A 19,129-nucleotide genomic window follows, 5' to 3' on the forward strand; every position below is an offset into this window, starting at 1 on the left:
TTGTAGGGTTCTATATTATATATTCTGAGCGTTACGTCGCATTAATCGTTTCACCCTAAAACAATACATAAAACATATAAGCACACCACTATAACAACACAAACATTATAGACATCACAAACATGTATAACATACATTTACTTATAGGTCAATTATATCGCTTTACATTTAATCGCAATACACGATAAATCTGAATTTTATGTTAAATAATATTTCCAACTCTTAGAAACATCACTCTAATATATAGATTATATGAAAACTATTTACAATAATGAATTTCAACAAATAGTTACCAATTTATGGAACTAGGTGCACGACACTGCATATACGTAGTATCAATCAGCGGATCAGGCTCATTATATGACTTGACCTATTTATAATTTATACAATATATATAAGATCTTGTCTACTATACAATTAAATATATAAGACATATACTGCTCACTGATATTTACATTGCACTGTATTCAAAACGTTCACTCTACACACTCATACTTATATATTAACTTTATTAATTTTAATCTAGTTTAGAATTGTATTTATTTAAAGAATTATGTTTTAAAAGAATAACTTACAGGTCTGAGTCTGTATGCTTTGTCTCAGTCTGAAACACACCTGTCTGGCTAGAAGTCTTGGTTGCAATTAAAGAATTACAGAACCAGAATACAAAAGAATATCTCCCGCCAAACTGTATCAGTAGTGACCAATACTGACCAATCACAAACCGTAAATATAAAAATACCTATCTTCAAATGGAATAATCCAAACCACTGAAATAAATAACCTAAACAGGCTATACCATTATTTATAATAGGGGTGTTTAAGTTTACACACTTGTTAGTATTAGTGCAGCGCAAAGAGTGAAAGATGGAAAAAGTGAATGAATGAATAACTAAATAATGCTAAAAATAAAACTAAGTCAAACTATCACAATTATACCTCTATACAAAATCATAACCCCACATGTATATGTTGAAATAAATTCGATATTTTTCACGAGGCCCTTGATTATACCGAGCTAATTCGGACTGATATCAGGGCTAGTATTAACACGTAGTTTACCTTACTTTAGACTTACACACACATTCATTTACAAACATTCTAGCGCCATACGTCCCCATATTTCTTTTGATCATTATCGAGTGAAAATTTTATGACTGATATTTAATTTTTTTGATGTTTTTGATGTTATGTTTTAACGGATTAAAAACACACATTTATAATGATGGATTGACATATTTGTTTGTGCGATGCTAGTAGAGTTACAGTTGTGATGTTTCTTCTTTCTGCGATACATACTATCCGATCCTTCCTTAAATAATTCAATCCGAAATTCCTATTTTACACAAACAGTCAATCAATCAGATGCCCGGATTAAGATAGATGGATTTAAGAAGCTTACAGCAAGTCAACCGTGACCGCGTATTAGAATATGTAAGGAGGAATTTTTGAGGAACCTGTCAAAAGGACAGTCAGGGGCGGATTAAGGTGAGTACAGGAGAGGAAAGGTTTGTTGTGTGTATAACCCCAGCGGGTGCAACGCGGCGGAACTCTAAGAATAACTGGGGCGTTGCATGAAAAAAGTATAACATTCTTGAATGGAAGCAAAATACATGTACCTTCACACACCTGGCCAGACATTATCCACAGGTAAGAACTTCTCTCATTAATTAGGTTCGATACCTGTTGCTGATCTTAATCGACAATTCGACGCGTAAAATTACAATTTAAAAAATACCCGTTTTTCCGTATTTAAAGACTTTTTACTGCATTTTTTCTAGAATTCATATATAAATCTGTGAACATTTTCCCCGCTCAATGGGTTATTGGGTTAATTTGTAGGATATCATTCAGAGCGTGGAAATATTTCCATATACACTCACCGTGCATCAATGAATATTGTAAAAAAAAAATTCCATCTAGTGATCATTGAACTTTGCGTCTTTTATATCAATTTTAATTGCTTTCTTTCGATAAGTCCTTCAAAAAGAGAGCAAAATGAAGCCAATCTACATAGCCTACAATTTATTTGGTTCTGTGGTTTTATAGAGGCGAATCGTACACTCGTATTTATTTTTACGGTGACAAAACATGCAATGAAAAGAGAAATTCTATAGCTCTGGTGTCGAATTTATTGAATTTGAAAATTTTAGTGAATTTCTCTTTTAATGCTATTTTATGCGACACTTGCGTAGACGCGTGGTCAAATGAACAGTGGACGCTTTTAAACCGTCAGACAGTACACAAATTGTAAAAACTATTGAAATATTTCACAGTAGATAAAACAGATAAATATTTATATAAGACGAGGCCTCTTTGTCGTTTTTAAACACCGGACAGTGTGAAATAATCACCACAGAACCGACTCGTACACAAAAGTGTAGCTGGTCTCCAGTCGGACAATCCGCTCAGGGACTGTTTGTCCATTGTAGGTGCTGCTCGGTCCCTCTATTGTGTCTACCCAGACACTTATACTTATGCAGGGGGTGATCACCGACAAAAGCCTAACATGTATTTTATCACAATAGGACTGGGATTAACCAATGGGTATGCGCAGATCATTTTGCCAATGCCCCTCCCTATGAAGGCAAGATTATGAAGGAACCTACCAATACAGGGGAGAAGAATGGAATTACTTGTAATTCTTGTCAGTAAGTAGCTTTCGTGCAGTTTATTAAATCATACTAAACACTATTAGAAAATATATTTACATGATTTTATAAGCTTGTAAATCATGCAAAAATAAGCCAATTGCATGGTGGTTGTGATAATCTGTGACTTTGTGTTTGAGTGAACATTTCAAGACGACGTATTTGATTTATTCACTTATTTCTGATCTGTTTACACCTCTAATAAGTTTTAATGATATGTAAATAGCTTAGCCAGCCATACATCATTTACAAAGGATGAAACGCTCAAAGAATGTGTGCTATTTATCACAGCGGCCTTGAATTAAGCGATTCACTTTCACTCAAGTGAATATTGTCAAATTTACAAAATATCAAATTATGATACAAAAACTAAGACACAATGGTTGCAGAAAATGACGCGACACTGCTGCTTTTATATATACAACAGCACGGGTTATACATGTTTTCACTCAGTCAGATATAGTACATATGTACTATACGTTGTCGCTTTTTATAATGCTTGTGTTTGCACCCATTAAGATGATAAGAACAGCTATATCAACAGTTGATTACATCGTGAAAATTCCGAAATTCCCCAGTCTCAAGTAACATCCGGTTCTAAAAGAAAAAAATATCTTTCGATCTTAGTAAACCATATCGTAGAGGTTAAGGTAGATTCATTTGTAAGAAAATTTGGGGGGGGGGGGGGTGACCGAAAAGGTTGATATTTATATACATCCTTAGCTAAGAATAAGAAGATATTACTACGGGAGCATATTTATATTTTATTTTCAAGAGATAAAAAAATAATATTCATGAGCAAGTAAGACTATATAGGATTTTGTTTTTACTAGCCTTAGATATCAAGTATTTGATAAGTATAAAAAGGCATGTCAGTCATATCATATTTTAGAAATCCAAAATTTCTGAGGCATTTCGTAATTTTTTTTAAAAATCATTTTAGTTGCAAGATTGTGTAAAGTTAATTTGAATCTATATTTTTTTTTTTATCTTCAGCTTTAAATCCTTGAAACGTCTATCTATAATCTCACTTATTTTCAAACTGTCTTTTACTGATTAACAATTTTTAATTGTCAATGAGTCCATGATTATTAAAAACTGTTAATTAGTAAAAGACAAGACATTTACCAAAGGTCCAGGAACGTATACAATGTTTGTTACACTATCCCTTAACTGATTTAAACTGTACAGAAAAACACACTTATCGTGCGTTTAACCTATTTTTAGTTCCGACTGAAATTAAATCGTAAAAACTTTGGTCAGACTAAAATATGAAGGATTATAAGCGTCCGTATCGTCCTGATCAAGTATCTGTATTAAAACTTACGACTTTTAAGGGTAAAAAAGAACCGTCGTTTTTTATTAATCCGACATCATAGTGCTCCTTGAAAGCACATTTGTTATTTATTGTGTACGTTGGCGTTGGTTTTTCAAACGCTGTAGCATGACACGACCTCTTATGAACCATCAGTGCAGGCACGTAGCATCGTTTTTGAAAGTGGGGGGGCCAGACCCATCCAAAAAATCTTGACAAGCAAAAAAAAAAAAAAAAAAGGGAAACTTAAAGTTTCCAAAAATATTCAAAATCCTAATCCGTGGGGGGGGGGGGGGGGGCTCAACTATACTTCCAAAAAAAATTTCTTCCCTACAAAATTTTTTTCCCTCCAAATCATGAAATTCCTAATCCGTGGGGGGGGGGGGGGGGGGGTACTTCTATTTTACTACTCATTTCCTTATTTTCATATCAATTTTTTAATAACTTCCAAAAAAGTGGGGGGGCCAACTCCATTATAATTCATATTTTTATATGTAAATTTTAAAAAAATTGTTGCTGCGAGAAAAAGTGGGGGGGGGGGGGGGGCCAGGCCCCCCCTGGCCCCCCCTGATGCTACGTGCCTGCAGTGTGATGTGTTAGCCTGTATATTTAAGTTACTATGGCTTAAGGATAGATAGCACTGAACGCCTATATATGTTGCTTTGTATTCATAACGTATCACGCAGTGTCGTAAGTCTTTATAGATATCTAGATATCTATAGTAATACAGACCGAGTACTGCAGATTCCTCTATGGCGCAATTTTGTACGGATTTATTATTCAACGAGTTCTATTATTATCGTAAAGATTTGGTATTATATTGTTTATTGAAAATTTGTTATATCAAACGTTTTATCACAGATATGCTATAATTATATTCTTTCAAATCATTAACAGTACAAAATAGATTGTATTCTTAATTCGGACATATACTTATCGTATTTAATCATTTGCAGTCAAGTAAAGGTGGTGTTTCTCTTTCGTACAGATAATTGATTTACAGTCTATTTAGTATAGACTGTATTACTATTTTGTACAGCTAATTTTTTTTACAGTCTAGTACATATTCCTTTTTTACAGATATCCTATTGACTCTGTTTTGTACAGATATCTCATTTTTTTCTTTTTTGTACATATATCCTATTGACTTTGATTTTTACAGACCCAGTATCATATTCACTATTCTATAGAGATATCCTTTTGACTGGTTTATAAAGTTATTTTACTGAAACTCTTTTGCACTGATATCCCATTGACTCTGTTTTGTACAAATATTCTGAGGTATGTCCAATGCACGATGTTTTATCAATATATTCGACATCGAAATGTTGGCCAACATCGAGTAGACATTGTTTTTAAATCATATTAGCATAATTATTAAATTAGCATTTGGAGTGTACACTCTTTATCCTGTTTATGTCGTCGGCATCGCAATGTTAACGTTGACCAACATCGAGTCGACATTGTGTCAACATCGTGTGCCTTATTTCCTGTTTACATCGTCGACATCGCAATAGTGATCGACATCGAGTCAACATCGTATCTACATCGTATCCCATATTCTGTTTACATCGTCGATATTGTCGACATCGCAATGTTGACCAATATCGAGTAGACATTGTGTCTTCATCGTGTGCCTTTTTTCCTGTTTACATCGTCGACATCGCAATGTTGATCGACATCGAGTTAATATCGTGTCTACATCGTATGCCTTCTTTCCTGATTACGTATATCGTTGAGATTGCTTTGCAAGGAACAACGTAAAAGAAATATTTGCGATATATAGACAATATTAACCCAATATCGGTTCAATGTGAATTCATTGCAATGTTAACGCTGTCGACGAAGTCAACGTCGAAGAAATGTCGAAGAATTGCGATGTCGACAATTTCGACGATGTAAACGTTAAAGAAATATCTCCGATATAGACAGTGTAAATTCGATATTGTACCGACATCGTCGACGTTGCGATGTCGACGATGTTAACGTTAAGAAATATCGGCAATGTTGACAAGTTAAAATCGATATCGTATCAATATCACGATGTTGACGATATCGAAAAAAAATGTATTGGACATGAGTGGATATTCTAATTACTATGTTTTGACCAGATATTCCATTGACTCTGTTTTGTACAGATATCTTATTGACTCTGTTGGTCAAGCGTTCCACATCCTGTCAGCAGGCTATTGTTCTCCAGGACAACTCTCCTGTTTTCGTCACATCCCCAGGGTTTCTAGAAGGGAAGCCATACCCTACGAACACACTGTGTTCTTGGGACATCTCTACATATGACAAGGTACATTAGAAACATTATGGAAATATCAACAACAGTATACAAGTTTATATTGATTGTACAAGATAATTCAAAAAAAGAAAATGTATAAATTATGCCAGTTTATTCGATTGTTTATAATTCTACCGACTCGTTAACTTGGACTTATTCCAACTCTCCCAGCTAATAGAGGTCCGGTTTCTTTCGTTCGATGTGGAGTACGAGACAAGCTGTAGGTGGGACTATGTCAAGGTCTACTCGGGGCCGTGCGGCGGGAACAGCCCCACCAAGTACTGCGGCACTACACTACCCCCGCCGCTCGTCTCAGACACACGCAAAGTCTGTCTGGAGTTCTACTCCGATCCCATCCAAACTCGGTCAGGATTCAAAGCGAGACTTCACCTTGTTGGTAAAAAATTCTTTAGACTTGCAATGAATTCTTAGGATTTTATATGCAATTCGTAGTATTTAAATATGCGGCTTTACATAACACGTCAAGAATTTACAACTATTGTCAATAATCTAGACATGTTATATAATAGCCTTTTTTTAAAGACTCTTGTTAAAAATACACGTATTTGTTAAAAATACACGTATTTGTTCAGTAATCGGTCTTGTTATCTTTGTATCTCACAGCTATTGACAAATTGACACTCCATTTAACTTAGTTAAGTTTTACCGCATTTTAAATAGACAAAAAACCCTACAGAATATAAAGTGCTTTATACTCTCCGAACATGCAATATGAATTTGCTTTAATTACAGGAAAACCAGAAGTCGACACTCATCCTGAAATACTAACATCAACACCAACTCCAATTTTTATTACCTATTTAACCTCATCATTACCACCAACCACAACCTCAATTCCAGTTTCAACGTCATTAGTGACGTCATCGACTTTCACAACAGAAAGCTTCAAATCAACAACCGGTGGTCTTCTGGCCAATGAAAAATATACAACCATAGATCTGGAAATGTGTCTTACTCAGCAACATCAGATAAATATCAAAGACAACGAGAAATTTACCATATTCTCTCCAGGGTACAAAATAGGCAGTAGATACCCTGTGAATCTTCAATGTTCGATGACCATTGCATCAGCTTCCGTTGCGGTAAATTAATAGTAGAATACATATTATCAAAAATATACGGAGACAAATTTTATATAAAGTTCTTTTATCTGTATTGTTTTCTTTTCATATTCTGTTTCAGACTATAAGAGTTCATCTGGAAGCCCTAGAGTTGGAGTACCACCCAGACTGTTTGTATGACAGGTTGGTGATTCGGGATGGACCCCTGCACTCCTCGCCCGCCATAGCTGACCTGTGTGGGCAGCACCAGTCCAGTGTGTACCTATCTACCTCTGACGTAATCCTCCTGGAATTTCACTCCGATCATATTATTCCCGCATCCGGTTTTAAAATGACAGTTGAAACTGGTAATTCTCAGACAGTGTTCAATTATTTCATTTTAAGAATAACTTAATTCTTTTTATCAAGCAATAAAATGGAATAAAACTGTTTAATTTCTACTTAAATCAAGTATCTACCTCAACCAAGCCCCTGAACAGCTCAACTACCTCATCAAGCGACTCGGACAGCAGCAGTGAACAGAGTCCAACTACCCCCCACGCAGCAACATCGATGTCTTCCACAGCGAATCCCTCAACCCAGACAACGACGACAATAAACAATGTATCCCAATACACACCAGACCAAAACAAATCCTCGTCATTAGCAACAGCAAAATCATCAAAGACACCTTCAACAACATCAATTATTACATCAACATCAACTATACCGACATCATCAACTATGCCAACGTCATCAACTATGCAGGCAACATCAATTATGCCAACATCAACTATGTCAGAAACATTAAACATGCCAACATCCTCAAATATACCATCATCATCATCTTCACCAACTATGCCAAAAACACAATCTATGTCAATATCATCAAGTTTAACAAAAGCAGCAGATTCATTATCAGTATCAAATATGCCTACAACATCAGCTTTGCAAACGGCAGCACATATAACAACAACACAGACAATGGCAACGACTTTGGTTAGTATTTTAACTTCCTCAGCAAGATTATTTACAGCAACAACAATAGAAGACAAGGCCAAGAAATTAACAACCAAAGCAACAAAAACAACATTAGCAGTGCCCAAATCTTCAACATTGACAAAATATACGACGAATTCCCAATCTGCTACAACACATGATGTAAATGCACTGCCAACAGCATATTCAGTCCCTGAAGCTGTGTCCATTACAGAGACGACAGTAGTTTCGTTTGATAGAAGAGAAAAGATTGGCGGGAGCCATTTGACTTCAATACCGGTGTCAAGTATCATGTCCTCAAAATCATCTAGTGTCCCAACTACCCAAACGTCATTCTATTCTATGCCATCATTGCAAACTACGACATTACCTACAGCATTACCAAAAACATCATTTTCATCACAGTCATCATCGTCTTTATCATCATCACCCTTCTCAACAAAAACAACATCGCCGCCTCCGCCCTCCTCATTAGTATCACCAACAACAGCCACATCAACAAAGATAAACATAAAGACAGGAACGGCCTCGGTATCAACGATTTCGACTACCTTGCCCCCAGTCACGACCCCGCCCTCTCCTAGCCCCCTACCCACGGAGTGTCTTGGGGTGGACCGAGTCTTCTCTGTCTTGGGGAGGCATCGCATTCAATCCCCGGGAATGGAGACCGGAAGTCCGTACCCCAACGACGTCCGGTGCTCGTGGGTGTTTATTTCTCAGGACCGGCAGGTAACATGTACACCAAAAATGTGGTACTCTGAAGCAATAGTTATACTACGTAGACACAACAAAATGTGAATTATGTGCTTAAATAGTAAATTCAAAAACTGATTTCTCTCTCTGATTGAAATGTTAGAGATAAATACTCATTTAGATTGTTGATGTTCCAGGAAATGGAGCTTTCGTTTGAGATTTTCGACCTTGAATACCACGACCAGTGCAAGTACGACAGCTTAAAGATCTACAATGGATCCTCTGCTAAAAGTCCCGTGATAAACCAGTATTGTGGCACCGACATACCGCCGAACCGAACTTTCTCAGGACCTGCGATCTACATAGTGTTTACATCCGACCGATTTTTGCAGAGAAGTGGTTTCAAATTGACAGTGGATATAAAAGAAACCCAATGTAATTCCCCAAAAACTTTATCTGTATTTATTACGTCTAGTATATAAAGCATTCCTTCCTTTACATTTTGTTAGTATACACCGGTAATTAAATTCAGTTGCATCATTTTGAATTAAGAATAAACTGTTATAAAAACTCAAAAGAATAAAAGAACTTCTTTCAATGACCGTTTTAATATACCCCCGGTAATTGTACCTGGTATTTATGCAAGGGATTTAATGGCTGCTACATATAGAGCTGCAGACAATGATGATGTTTTATTATCTATATTTCCAGACGAGGAGAGCACCTGCCCCCTACATCAGAGCCGGTGTGTGGGGGGTCCCTGTGTCCCCAGTGAGTGGTTCTGTGACGGTGAGGTTGACTGTCCAGACAATGGGGACGAGCTCCACTGTGGTAAGTGTCTTTAGGGAGGTACTGTGGTAAGTGTCTTTAGGGAGGTACTGTGGTAAGTTTTCGTGTCAAGTATTACGTAAGAGGAAAAAATAAAGTGTAAGCTTTTATTGCTTAGCATGTCTAGAACATACAACTCGGTCTTATTGTCTGTCGGTTTTGTATTACATAATACAAAGTCGCCACCTATAACTAAAACAAGTTGCTGTCCTTTAAAAAATGACTACAATACGTGGACCATTTGCACGTGTTTCAAAAGAGAACGTGAAAGCCTTAAGATTATTAGAGATTCCACCCACTATAGCCCCCTGCTTTTAACCTTGTATTACGTATTATGTATAGCCCTGACATTTTATTTCAGAATATAAAGGGTTCATACCTTTTAAGATAATTATGATATATCTATTAATGAAGTTTGCATGTATAGTATGAGGCATTCGGCGAATTCTACTACTGTAAACCAACTTTTAATCGCTTGCGAAAAATTTCCGCGGGGTTCGCGAGGGCCTCGTTTTTGCGAATATTTCGTTGTCGTATGGTTGTTATAGTAACACTGGTATAGAGAAGGCTTGGTCGCTAACATTTGTCGTAGCAAACCAATTTATCAGAAGTGAATCGCGAAATAAAGTCGTCGCGAATAATAGTAGGTTTACAGTATTTGCACACACATTACGATTTTCACTACTTTGTTAACTATGGTGACAGCTTTGTGCAAGTTAATTTCATATTTTGATGCATTTTTTTTTTAGATTTAAACTTTTATACAGTGACATAATTATTCAATCATACTTAAATGCTTAAAAAATTTAATCGGGAAGTACTCTAGCCTCGCCTACTATAAAAGTAAAGTTAAGTTACATGTGTATTCGGAAAACAACAAAACATTGCAAATATGCTATTTGATGCTGCATTGCATGTTGTAGTTTCGGCATAACATTATCTTATTTCATACTACTGACAGTTCATATCACATGCTGATAGTTTCTTTGAAAGGGATACCTTGTTTCTGTACTGTTTACCAACAACTTTACAATTACAGCGCCTTTGAACTTATGTGTGCATATGGCATGTAATCCCGATCCCGATTCAGATAAACGTGTGATTGCCTGGTTCCTGAGCTACCCATTACGCACAGGAACCAGGCTATCTCATGCGCAGGCTGAATTTTCCCCATAGCATACGGTTTAACCTCGCTTATATATTTTCTGCGTGGACCTCAGGGTCCACGCAATGATGGACAGTTTCAACAGTGCACAATTATACTCCAGATAAAAATGACTAGGTTTTAAGGAATCACCATGTTAAACAGGAAATCTCATTTTGACGTCAACTGAGTTGCCCTTATTGTCTCCAGTTGTTGCTTATGAACTGAGGGTCATATAGAGAAGTCTGTGTGAAGTCTATGCACAACTTCGTTGTAAAAAATCATCAGTAGCTCTGACATGGTATAATCATTTATATACTTGTAGTATACAGAAGAGGCTATAGGTATTAGTGAAAACGTCCCTTGTGTACATCATCCTTCTATTGAGTTTACAATGTAAACTAACTGATGGGCGATTAATTGAAAGGAACAGAAAACATATTAAAAATTTTGCTTTATCGTTTTAAGGACAGTGTAGGCCCGATGAGTTCCGATGTAATAATGGACAGTGCATATCGACCTTCCTCCAGTGTGACGGCAGCCCCGACTGTTCGGGCCACGAGGATGAAGCCAACTGCTGTAAGATCATCATCGGCATCTAATATTTCTTCCAAGCGAACTTTCCTCTAGTATTTCACTCTTGCTCTCGCTCATAATTGTGTTTTTGCCTACCACCAATCCCAACTCCACCGGCTTTTTTTTACTTTAACATTTTGGCCCGGACCTTACAATTTAAGCCTCTTATATCACTAAAAGCTCTTTTATCAAAGATTGCTTAATTAACTCTCAGTTTGTGATAAGCTTTGATAGAGGGTCCATTCGATGCTTTTTATCGATTTTACTTACGCCTGCACCCCACTCTCGCACTCCATTTTCTTTTCCGTCATTCTACTTTTTTTAATCACAAATCCTTACTATTAAGCTAAATATAAAGCTTTTGTCTAATTCACAGTTTCACTGACGCAAGACTCAGAGATTCTCATTCACTACAGCAACAAACATCTTCCTGTATGCCGAGACGCCTGGAACCCCACACTCGCAGATCTAATCTGTGCCGACCAGTTTTTCAGGTTAAAAGGTCTTTACCATGAGTCACATGGAAATTAAAATTCAATGTGCTCTTTTTAAATAGTGTCTCTTTTTCTAACTGCATGCCTCCTTTTGACAGCGTTGTCGATAGCGTGTGGTTTGAAACCAGCAACAGTTTGGTACATGTTGGTCTGAAGGACTCCATCTCCATGGACACAGTTCTGTCACGTGATTTGTTGTCCATAGTAACGTGGTGTCCTAGTAACCAAAAAGTTCATCTCAAATGTCAAAAAGCAGGTATAAAAGAACCATTCATTACAATTCAAAATGTTAACAGCTTCGTATAGTAGGCGTTCATTTTTTAAACAATATTTATCATTATAATGAATAGTGATTTATTATTAAGGACTAATTCTTCACGAATTTCATATTCTTTTACCGTTTTCTATTTAGCCAATGAAATATAACAAAATTGAATTACACACACACACACACATATATATATATATATATATATATATATATATATATATATATATATATATATATATATATATATATGTCTGGTTCACAGCGTGTGGTGAAGTAAGCAGTGACCTTATGCAGCCGTACATTCTCGGGGGCAGCGTCTCACACAGGGGCCAGTGGCCCTGGACGGTGGCGCTAATGGTGGGGAACTCCTTCCTGTGTGGGGGCACTCTGGTGGCGGACCGGTGGGTGGTGACGGCCGGGCACTGTGTAGAGTCGTGAGTGTCACTGATTGATCAAATTACTTTCAGGAGCTTAAATAACGTTGAATCTCAAATATACATATACCTGTAAGTTTATAACAGTAAGGCAATCATTTTGAATTGATATAGCGAGGCAACAGTGTAATCTTTGAATTATTCATTCTTTTCAGTGTCTCAAAAACACCCTATCTAATCAGGGCTCAGTTCGGCACGACTTCCCTGACTCAAGCTGACGTCACTTCCCGCCGAGTGATGGAGGTCATCCGTCACCCGGACCACGACTTTATCTACAACGCCGACATCGCGCTCCTGCACCTACAACACCAAGTCCGGACCAACGACTTTATCCGGAAAGCATGCATCCCACAGCAGTCGCAACTACTCACTTCCGGTCTTATATGTTACATTTCCGGTTGGGGTGTGACCCGCATTGAAGGTTGGATTTCTTAGAAATTCCAAAATAATTTGATGAAAAAAATGTTTATGGCGGTTGATTTGCATTCATTTAAATTGCTTTATGTGGAATTCTACGTCTTTAAAACTAAAGATTGATTATCAAAGCATTTAGTATTTGTGGTCTACTGTTTGATCCCTTTTATCGTTGCGAGATTATTCTGTGCCATAAAGTATACACCCGGCTAAAACACTTACTTTTGTTGTCGTATACAGTGTATACTAGGTGTATATACTATGAGTTTATTGACTTAGATTTGTATATACCGTAGACTACTACACTACCGTTCTGCCGGACATGCTTCACCATGCTAAGATCAAACTGTGGAGCCAGTCCAAATGTAAGAAGGCGTATGCGGCCAAACTGAAAGACTCCATGTTCTGTGCTGGCTACGATTATGGTGGAATTGACTCCTGTAAAGTGAGAAACACATGCTGTCCATTTCATCTATTTTTTTTAGTTTTCATAGCTTTGCTAATTCGATATTGAATGATGATATAAAGAGATGCCAAGTAACACGTCCTGATGGTGTTTTCACAGGGAGACAGCGGGGGTCCCCTGGTCTGTCGGGTTCGGAACCACTGGATGTTGATGGGGGTGACTACGTGGGGGGAGTCACCGTGCGGACAGCTCCACAAGCCGGGGGTGTATACCCGAGTGGACGCTTTCACAGGGTGGATCACAAACATCACCCAATCATCAGGTTAGATTTGTACCTTTGTCATTCTTTTCACGGCGAATTTAACCATGCCTTGAGGTAATATTGTACATGTATTTGATATACTTTAATTTAAGCACGTGGAATTAATATCACTCATATGTCAATGGCTGTGTTGCTAGGTCCGGCGATAGCCTGTGATTATGAAACTTCCGGTTCCTGTGGACACGTCGACCTGTCAGCAGACATGTTTATGTGGACACGGCAGTCAGGGGGAGTAACCGCCACAGGGCGACCTGCCGTGGACCACACCTATCAGAACATATCAGGTAAACTATCATACCTTCAGAACATCACAGGTAAATGATCATACCTTTCAGAACATCACAGGTGAATGATCATACCTATCAAACCATAACAGATGAAGGATAACACCTTTTAAAGCATTACAAGTGAACTGCTGGTTTCAAATGTTAAAAACAGTCAATCGAAAGTGGTCTGCATGAAACTTTTGCTTATCGTCAAGAAAAGGGTATCAGGATATCTGTTGACATCTGATGATATTTAACTACTTTGTTGAACAGGGCACTACCTTTACGCAGAAATACCCTTCAATTCTAACGACGACCTGTCCACTGCCGTACTTCAACTTCCGGTCTTCTCAATCACCCAACCGTCATGTATGTCACTGAGCTATGTGTTTGAGAGGCCCGACTCAATCAGACTTAAGGTTTCCGCTCGCCTTAAAAAAGGTGATGACGTCACTGACTTGTGGTCAGCCTCAAAGGGTCTGTCGACCTGGAGCACTGTCAATATATCTATCGATAGTGGTGTGGCCCAGCTCAATATCACGGCGGTTCCTCTGAAGCCCACCTACACTACTGGAGTCGCCATTGATGACGTCAAATTAGTGGCGGGAAAATGCAAAGGTTGGAATAGGAATTTCTCTACTAGATAGATACCACGTTAAACAATTTGATTATTCTGAATTGTACTTGTTTTTATAGAAAGTTAGTAATCTTTTTATGATTATTATATATGTATACATGTGTGTATATATATATATATATATATATATATATATATATATATATATATATATATATATATATATATATATATATATATATATATATATATATATATATATAATCCTCAGATGATGGGCACATAGAATGTGACTTTAACGAGAAAAATGGATGTGAACTGTCTCAAGATGACTCACTCTTTGTTTGGGAGATGAAAGAAGAAAACGGTGGTATGTTTATTGCTATCAAAGTGTCGTTATTATGATATTTTTTCAATGCTTATAATACTAACACTTGTTTTTTTAAATTTTTAGAGAGATATATGCATTTCGATGGAAATAACAAACCGCCTAGAACCAAGGGAGTACTGTATCAGCCATTGGGAAACATGGACTCGTCCTACTGTGTGAAAGTTAGATATAAAATGTGTCACGATACTGTTTTATCCATACATACGTCATTTGTCTACGGAAATTACGTCATCACCGGGAATGCTCTCTGGAGCAGACGATACAGACTGGGCGACTGCTCCGCGTGGCAGCAGCTGTCCGTCCCGATGTCCTACAAACACTACCCCCACCGGGTCACAATTCAGGGCATAGTCAACTCCCAAAGTGCCAGCATCTCTATCGACGATTTCACGATCATTCTTGGAGACTGTTTATGAAAAAAATTATAAATCTATAATTAATGTTAATTTTTCTAGAAAGAAGTGTAAAACGATATACTACCTCGTCGTCTTATCAATAGAAATGTTGTATCTAGAGTAATACTTTTGTATTTATGAGTAAGTATGTCGCTATACATGTATGTTTATGGAGTCTTGTTTGTTGTGTATATGTGTATATACCCGGTAATCTAAGAGTGCAGTATAACTTGGACAATCAAAATGGGATTCCAGTGTGCAAGCGGTACAGTCGTGCGTGTTATATTATAGAGTGTTTTGTTTTAATATACATGTATGTAATTAAGAAAAAAGAGAATCAAAATTATGATTAAATTAAAATATTGGATATTTCCCTGAATTTCATATTATACTGAGTCCAAACGCTAAGCACATGGGCATCGTATCCGCTCTACACACTATGATATATATATAAATAATACACCCTTGTGTATTATTTATATATATATGTCATAGAGTGTAGAGCGGATACGATGCCCCTGTGCACTAAGGGTCCTTTCTCAACGTACATTTATTTTGAGGTACATGTATTTACAATAAAGTTGATTTTATTGTTAAAAGCAAAATTTCAAGAGTTATTTTTGGGAGTTGATTTTAATCAACTCTCCCATGCACTCACTCGGGCAAAGCAAAAGTGAAACAGTGTTTGGACCTAAGCACAAATCAATTATACCGCTGACAACACTTAGTTCTTGAAAATAATCGATAAATTCGATGCTATGTATTCTGAAGCATTGTGTTTTCAAGAAAACTTATTTATAAATACCATGAAAATAGTAAGATTTTAAATTGTACAAACAGTTCAGATATTTTTTTAAAAATCGTATGTATTCCTACGCTAGAGTTCAATGTAGTCTCGTTCATCCAGACGCTTGGCAGTCTTCGTTAAAAAACAGTATACAGTTGTTGACTGGGGTCGAGGGCAACAGTTGATCTGTCGGACCGGCTCGCAAACTGTTGCCCAAGGCCGAAGGCCGCGGGCATCAGTTTGCGAGCCGGTCCGACAGATCAACTGTTGCCCGAGACACAGTCAACAACTGTTTTGTTATACCTTTCTAATCAATAACACGTTTTCGCGGAATGTGACGTCACCGGTCAACAGTCTTTTCTAACAGTCGATTTTAACAGTTCCAATTTAACAGTTCCAGTCCAACAGTCAAAATGCTGGACTTGTTTTCGTATAGAGTTATATAGTAACTGTTTTACAGGGGTATAACAATCTCTCTTGCTTGTCGGAGATAAACGGAGACAGCCGAGCGTTTGGTTGAACAAGACAAGAGTTCAATCTTCCCTGGTCCCATACAATTTCTCAGAAATATTTCGATTACTGATCCTACTTACCATGCAAAATCACATATCGTTGATTTTGAAATCATTTAATATTTATTCGTTTGATGAGATATCGGCGCTTCTGATTGGTTGAAAAATTTCTTTGATACCTGCATCGATAAAATTTTCGCCGGATCTACTTTTCTCAACTGCTCTGATCTAACACTATTTATAGAACGGGAATTTCCAAGATAAACACTGTCAACAAAATGTAAAGTTGTGTCTGTTTTATTGTCAGCAAACAAAATGCAAACTTGTGAACATAAAAACTTGAAAGTTTAACCTTCAAAAATAAACAAAACACTTTGTTTGATTCACGGAATAGAAAATTAAGCGTCTTCTCACGATTTCGTCTGCTTGAAATCAATCAACATTTACAGCGAGGCTGGCTGTTCCTTTTAAGGATTTCAATATTATAACGAATATATAGGCATATAAACTTTCACGGTAACACTGCTGTTCAAATTTGGTAACGATAATTTTTAAATTTACAACGGAACTGGAGCTCCAGTAGGTTGGAACAGGTAATGTTGGAGTGGACCTAGCTGCAATAATGTAGCCCTCTTCCGATTTTTTTTTTTTTGGGGGGGGGGGGGGGGGGGGGAGAGGGCTACAAGTCCAAATGGATCTCCGTAATGGTGCAAGTGCGGGAGTGATTCACTCCCGCAACGATTTCGTCTCAAATCGTATATAAATGACAATAACATCTACATTTCTTACTAAATTACTCCCTCCGTGATCTACAATTTATATCGATTTATTTTAGTAAATAATTGACTTCATCACTAAGGGAATATAAATATAACGGGCTAACGCGCGTTATTCAATTTTTCTGCTCACCTGACAGCAGTTATTGACACGAGGACGTCAAAAATAAATCATTCAATGCCATAATAATTCATTCTTTTTTGTATGTATTTTCCTTGCCACGAAAGAGAAAGCGAATTATCCTGAAATTCAGCATTTTTGTTGTAGGATTTCTACTTGATGAAATTCATTGTTTAAAATGATACAGATAAACCCAAACTGCGTGTATATCTTATTGTCATATAATTTTCTAGGAAAGCAAAAAAACTTAATTTTTCATCGGTGTTAAAAAAACATATTTGGAAACAGAACTAAATTCAGTATTTTGTGTCAAGTCAATAATTTTGATGGTTTTTTTTGTTTTTTTTGTGTTTGGTAGTTTTTTTTTGTTGGAGGTGAGGGGTGGTTTAAATATATTTTGTTTCTCGGGTTGAGTTAACAAAAGGATTAAGCACGGATCCGAAGGATTATTTTGCTTGACGGGGAGAGTAAATCCGTTGATTGCAGTACTATCATCATATTCTACATGTAGTCTTAACAGTGGTTGAAGTTATAACGTCATGCAATAAGTATATACGTAGATAAAAATTGTATGAAATACATAAAAAAAAAAGACAAACAAGCTGAAAGCTGACCAGGTCGTTCTTTTGAGACAAAACGGTATTGTTGTGTAGCCGAGAAACTACTTAACATGTAGTTAAAATATCTGGTGTCTTACTTGACAATATGTGACAGACAACAGACAATAGACACAATATATAAGGAAAACAGGGTGAAGTATCAATCATGGTAGACGGCAGAATCGGTTCGAAACCATAAATGATATGGTTACATTGAAATAATTGTTAGTACGAGCTTGGCCCCTGTGTGTGGACCAGGTTCAGAGGTCATGCATAACAATTCACATACAATAATAAAATGCGTTTGCACTACAGTATCTTCATTTTCCATAAGGCAATTGGAGACGTCCCCCAAAAGTAAAACAATGGTGTTTATAATAACAATGTGTAAACTTGGTACATGTATTTACTTTCGTACAAGAGATAAAAATGGTAGAACTTTTACGGCGGCCTAAGCTAATAAGATCAGCAAAATCTTGCATTGACCCCATTTATCACAGTTCTTTTTAAGAAATTAAATGGGGAAAAATATAAAAACACGTTTGTTTCCACAACATATAAAATTTCACCTTCCCCAACGCCTTTACGGCTAATTTTTAAGGGCCGCCGGAAGGTAGTCCGTTATTTCAGAGACGTATATACGTCCCTGAAATATGTACCAATTATTTGATATATTTTGTTTCTTTTGTTCAATTCTAAATTCGAAGTTTTGGAATTTGTGACGTTTATATTGACTGTATTATTATATTATATCAAGCATTGTATTTGTCTAACATATATTCTTCTTAGTAAACCTGTTGTAACAAAAAA

General features: G+C 36.8%; 1 protein-coding gene and 1 long non-coding RNA gene across 4 annotated transcripts; one reads left to right on the top strand and one right to left on the bottom strand.

The window, feature by feature from the left end:
• On the bottom strand, positions 1-933 carry LOC117687682 (uncharacterized). Its single transcript, XR_010712457.1, has 3 exons — positions 576-933; positions 294-370; positions 1-55 (listed from the first exon to the last, which is right to left on the bottom strand). It is a non-coding gene; the product is annotated as an uncharacterized lncRNA (long non-coding RNA).
• A 432-nt stretch (positions 934-1,365) lies between these two features.
• On the top strand, positions 1,366-15,896 carry LOC105321499 (uncharacterized). 3 transcript variants are annotated; one of them, XM_066080587.1, is made up of 20 exons: positions 1,366-1,488; positions 2,529-2,651; positions 6,105-6,265; positions 6,425-6,650; positions 7,007-7,356; positions 7,457-7,682; positions 7,787-9,042; positions 9,204-9,441; positions 9,718-9,837; positions 11,447-11,557; positions 11,931-12,048; positions 12,147-12,304; positions 12,582-12,753; positions 12,909-13,174; positions 13,464-13,612; positions 13,733-13,895; positions 14,033-14,179; positions 14,435-14,779; positions 15,010-15,108; positions 15,193-15,896. In XM_066080587.1, exons 2-20 carry the CDS (start codon positions 2,627-2,629, stop codon positions 15,543-15,545), a joined length of 4,683 nt encoding a protein of 1,560 aa, XP_065936659.1. In that variant the 5' UTR covers positions 1,366-1,488; positions 2,529-2,626; the 3' UTR covers positions 15,546-15,896. The 3 variants fall into 3 exon arrangements, with proteins under 3 accessions (XP_065936659.1, XP_065936658.1, XP_065936660.1); XM_066080586.1 differs by lacking the exon at positions 1,366-1,488 and adding an exon at positions 1,495-1,650; XM_066080588.1 differs by lacking the exon at positions 1,366-1,488 and adding an exon at positions 2,307-2,428.
• Positions 15,897-19,129: the final 3,233 nt, after the last annotated feature.

Source organism: Magallana gigas, chromosome 3 (genome assembly GCF_963853765.1).
Source record: "Magallana gigas chromosome 3, xbMagGiga1.1, whole genome shotgun sequence".
Classification (NCBI taxonomy): domain Eukaryota; kingdom Metazoa; phylum Mollusca; class Bivalvia; order Ostreida; family Ostreidae; genus Magallana; species Magallana gigas.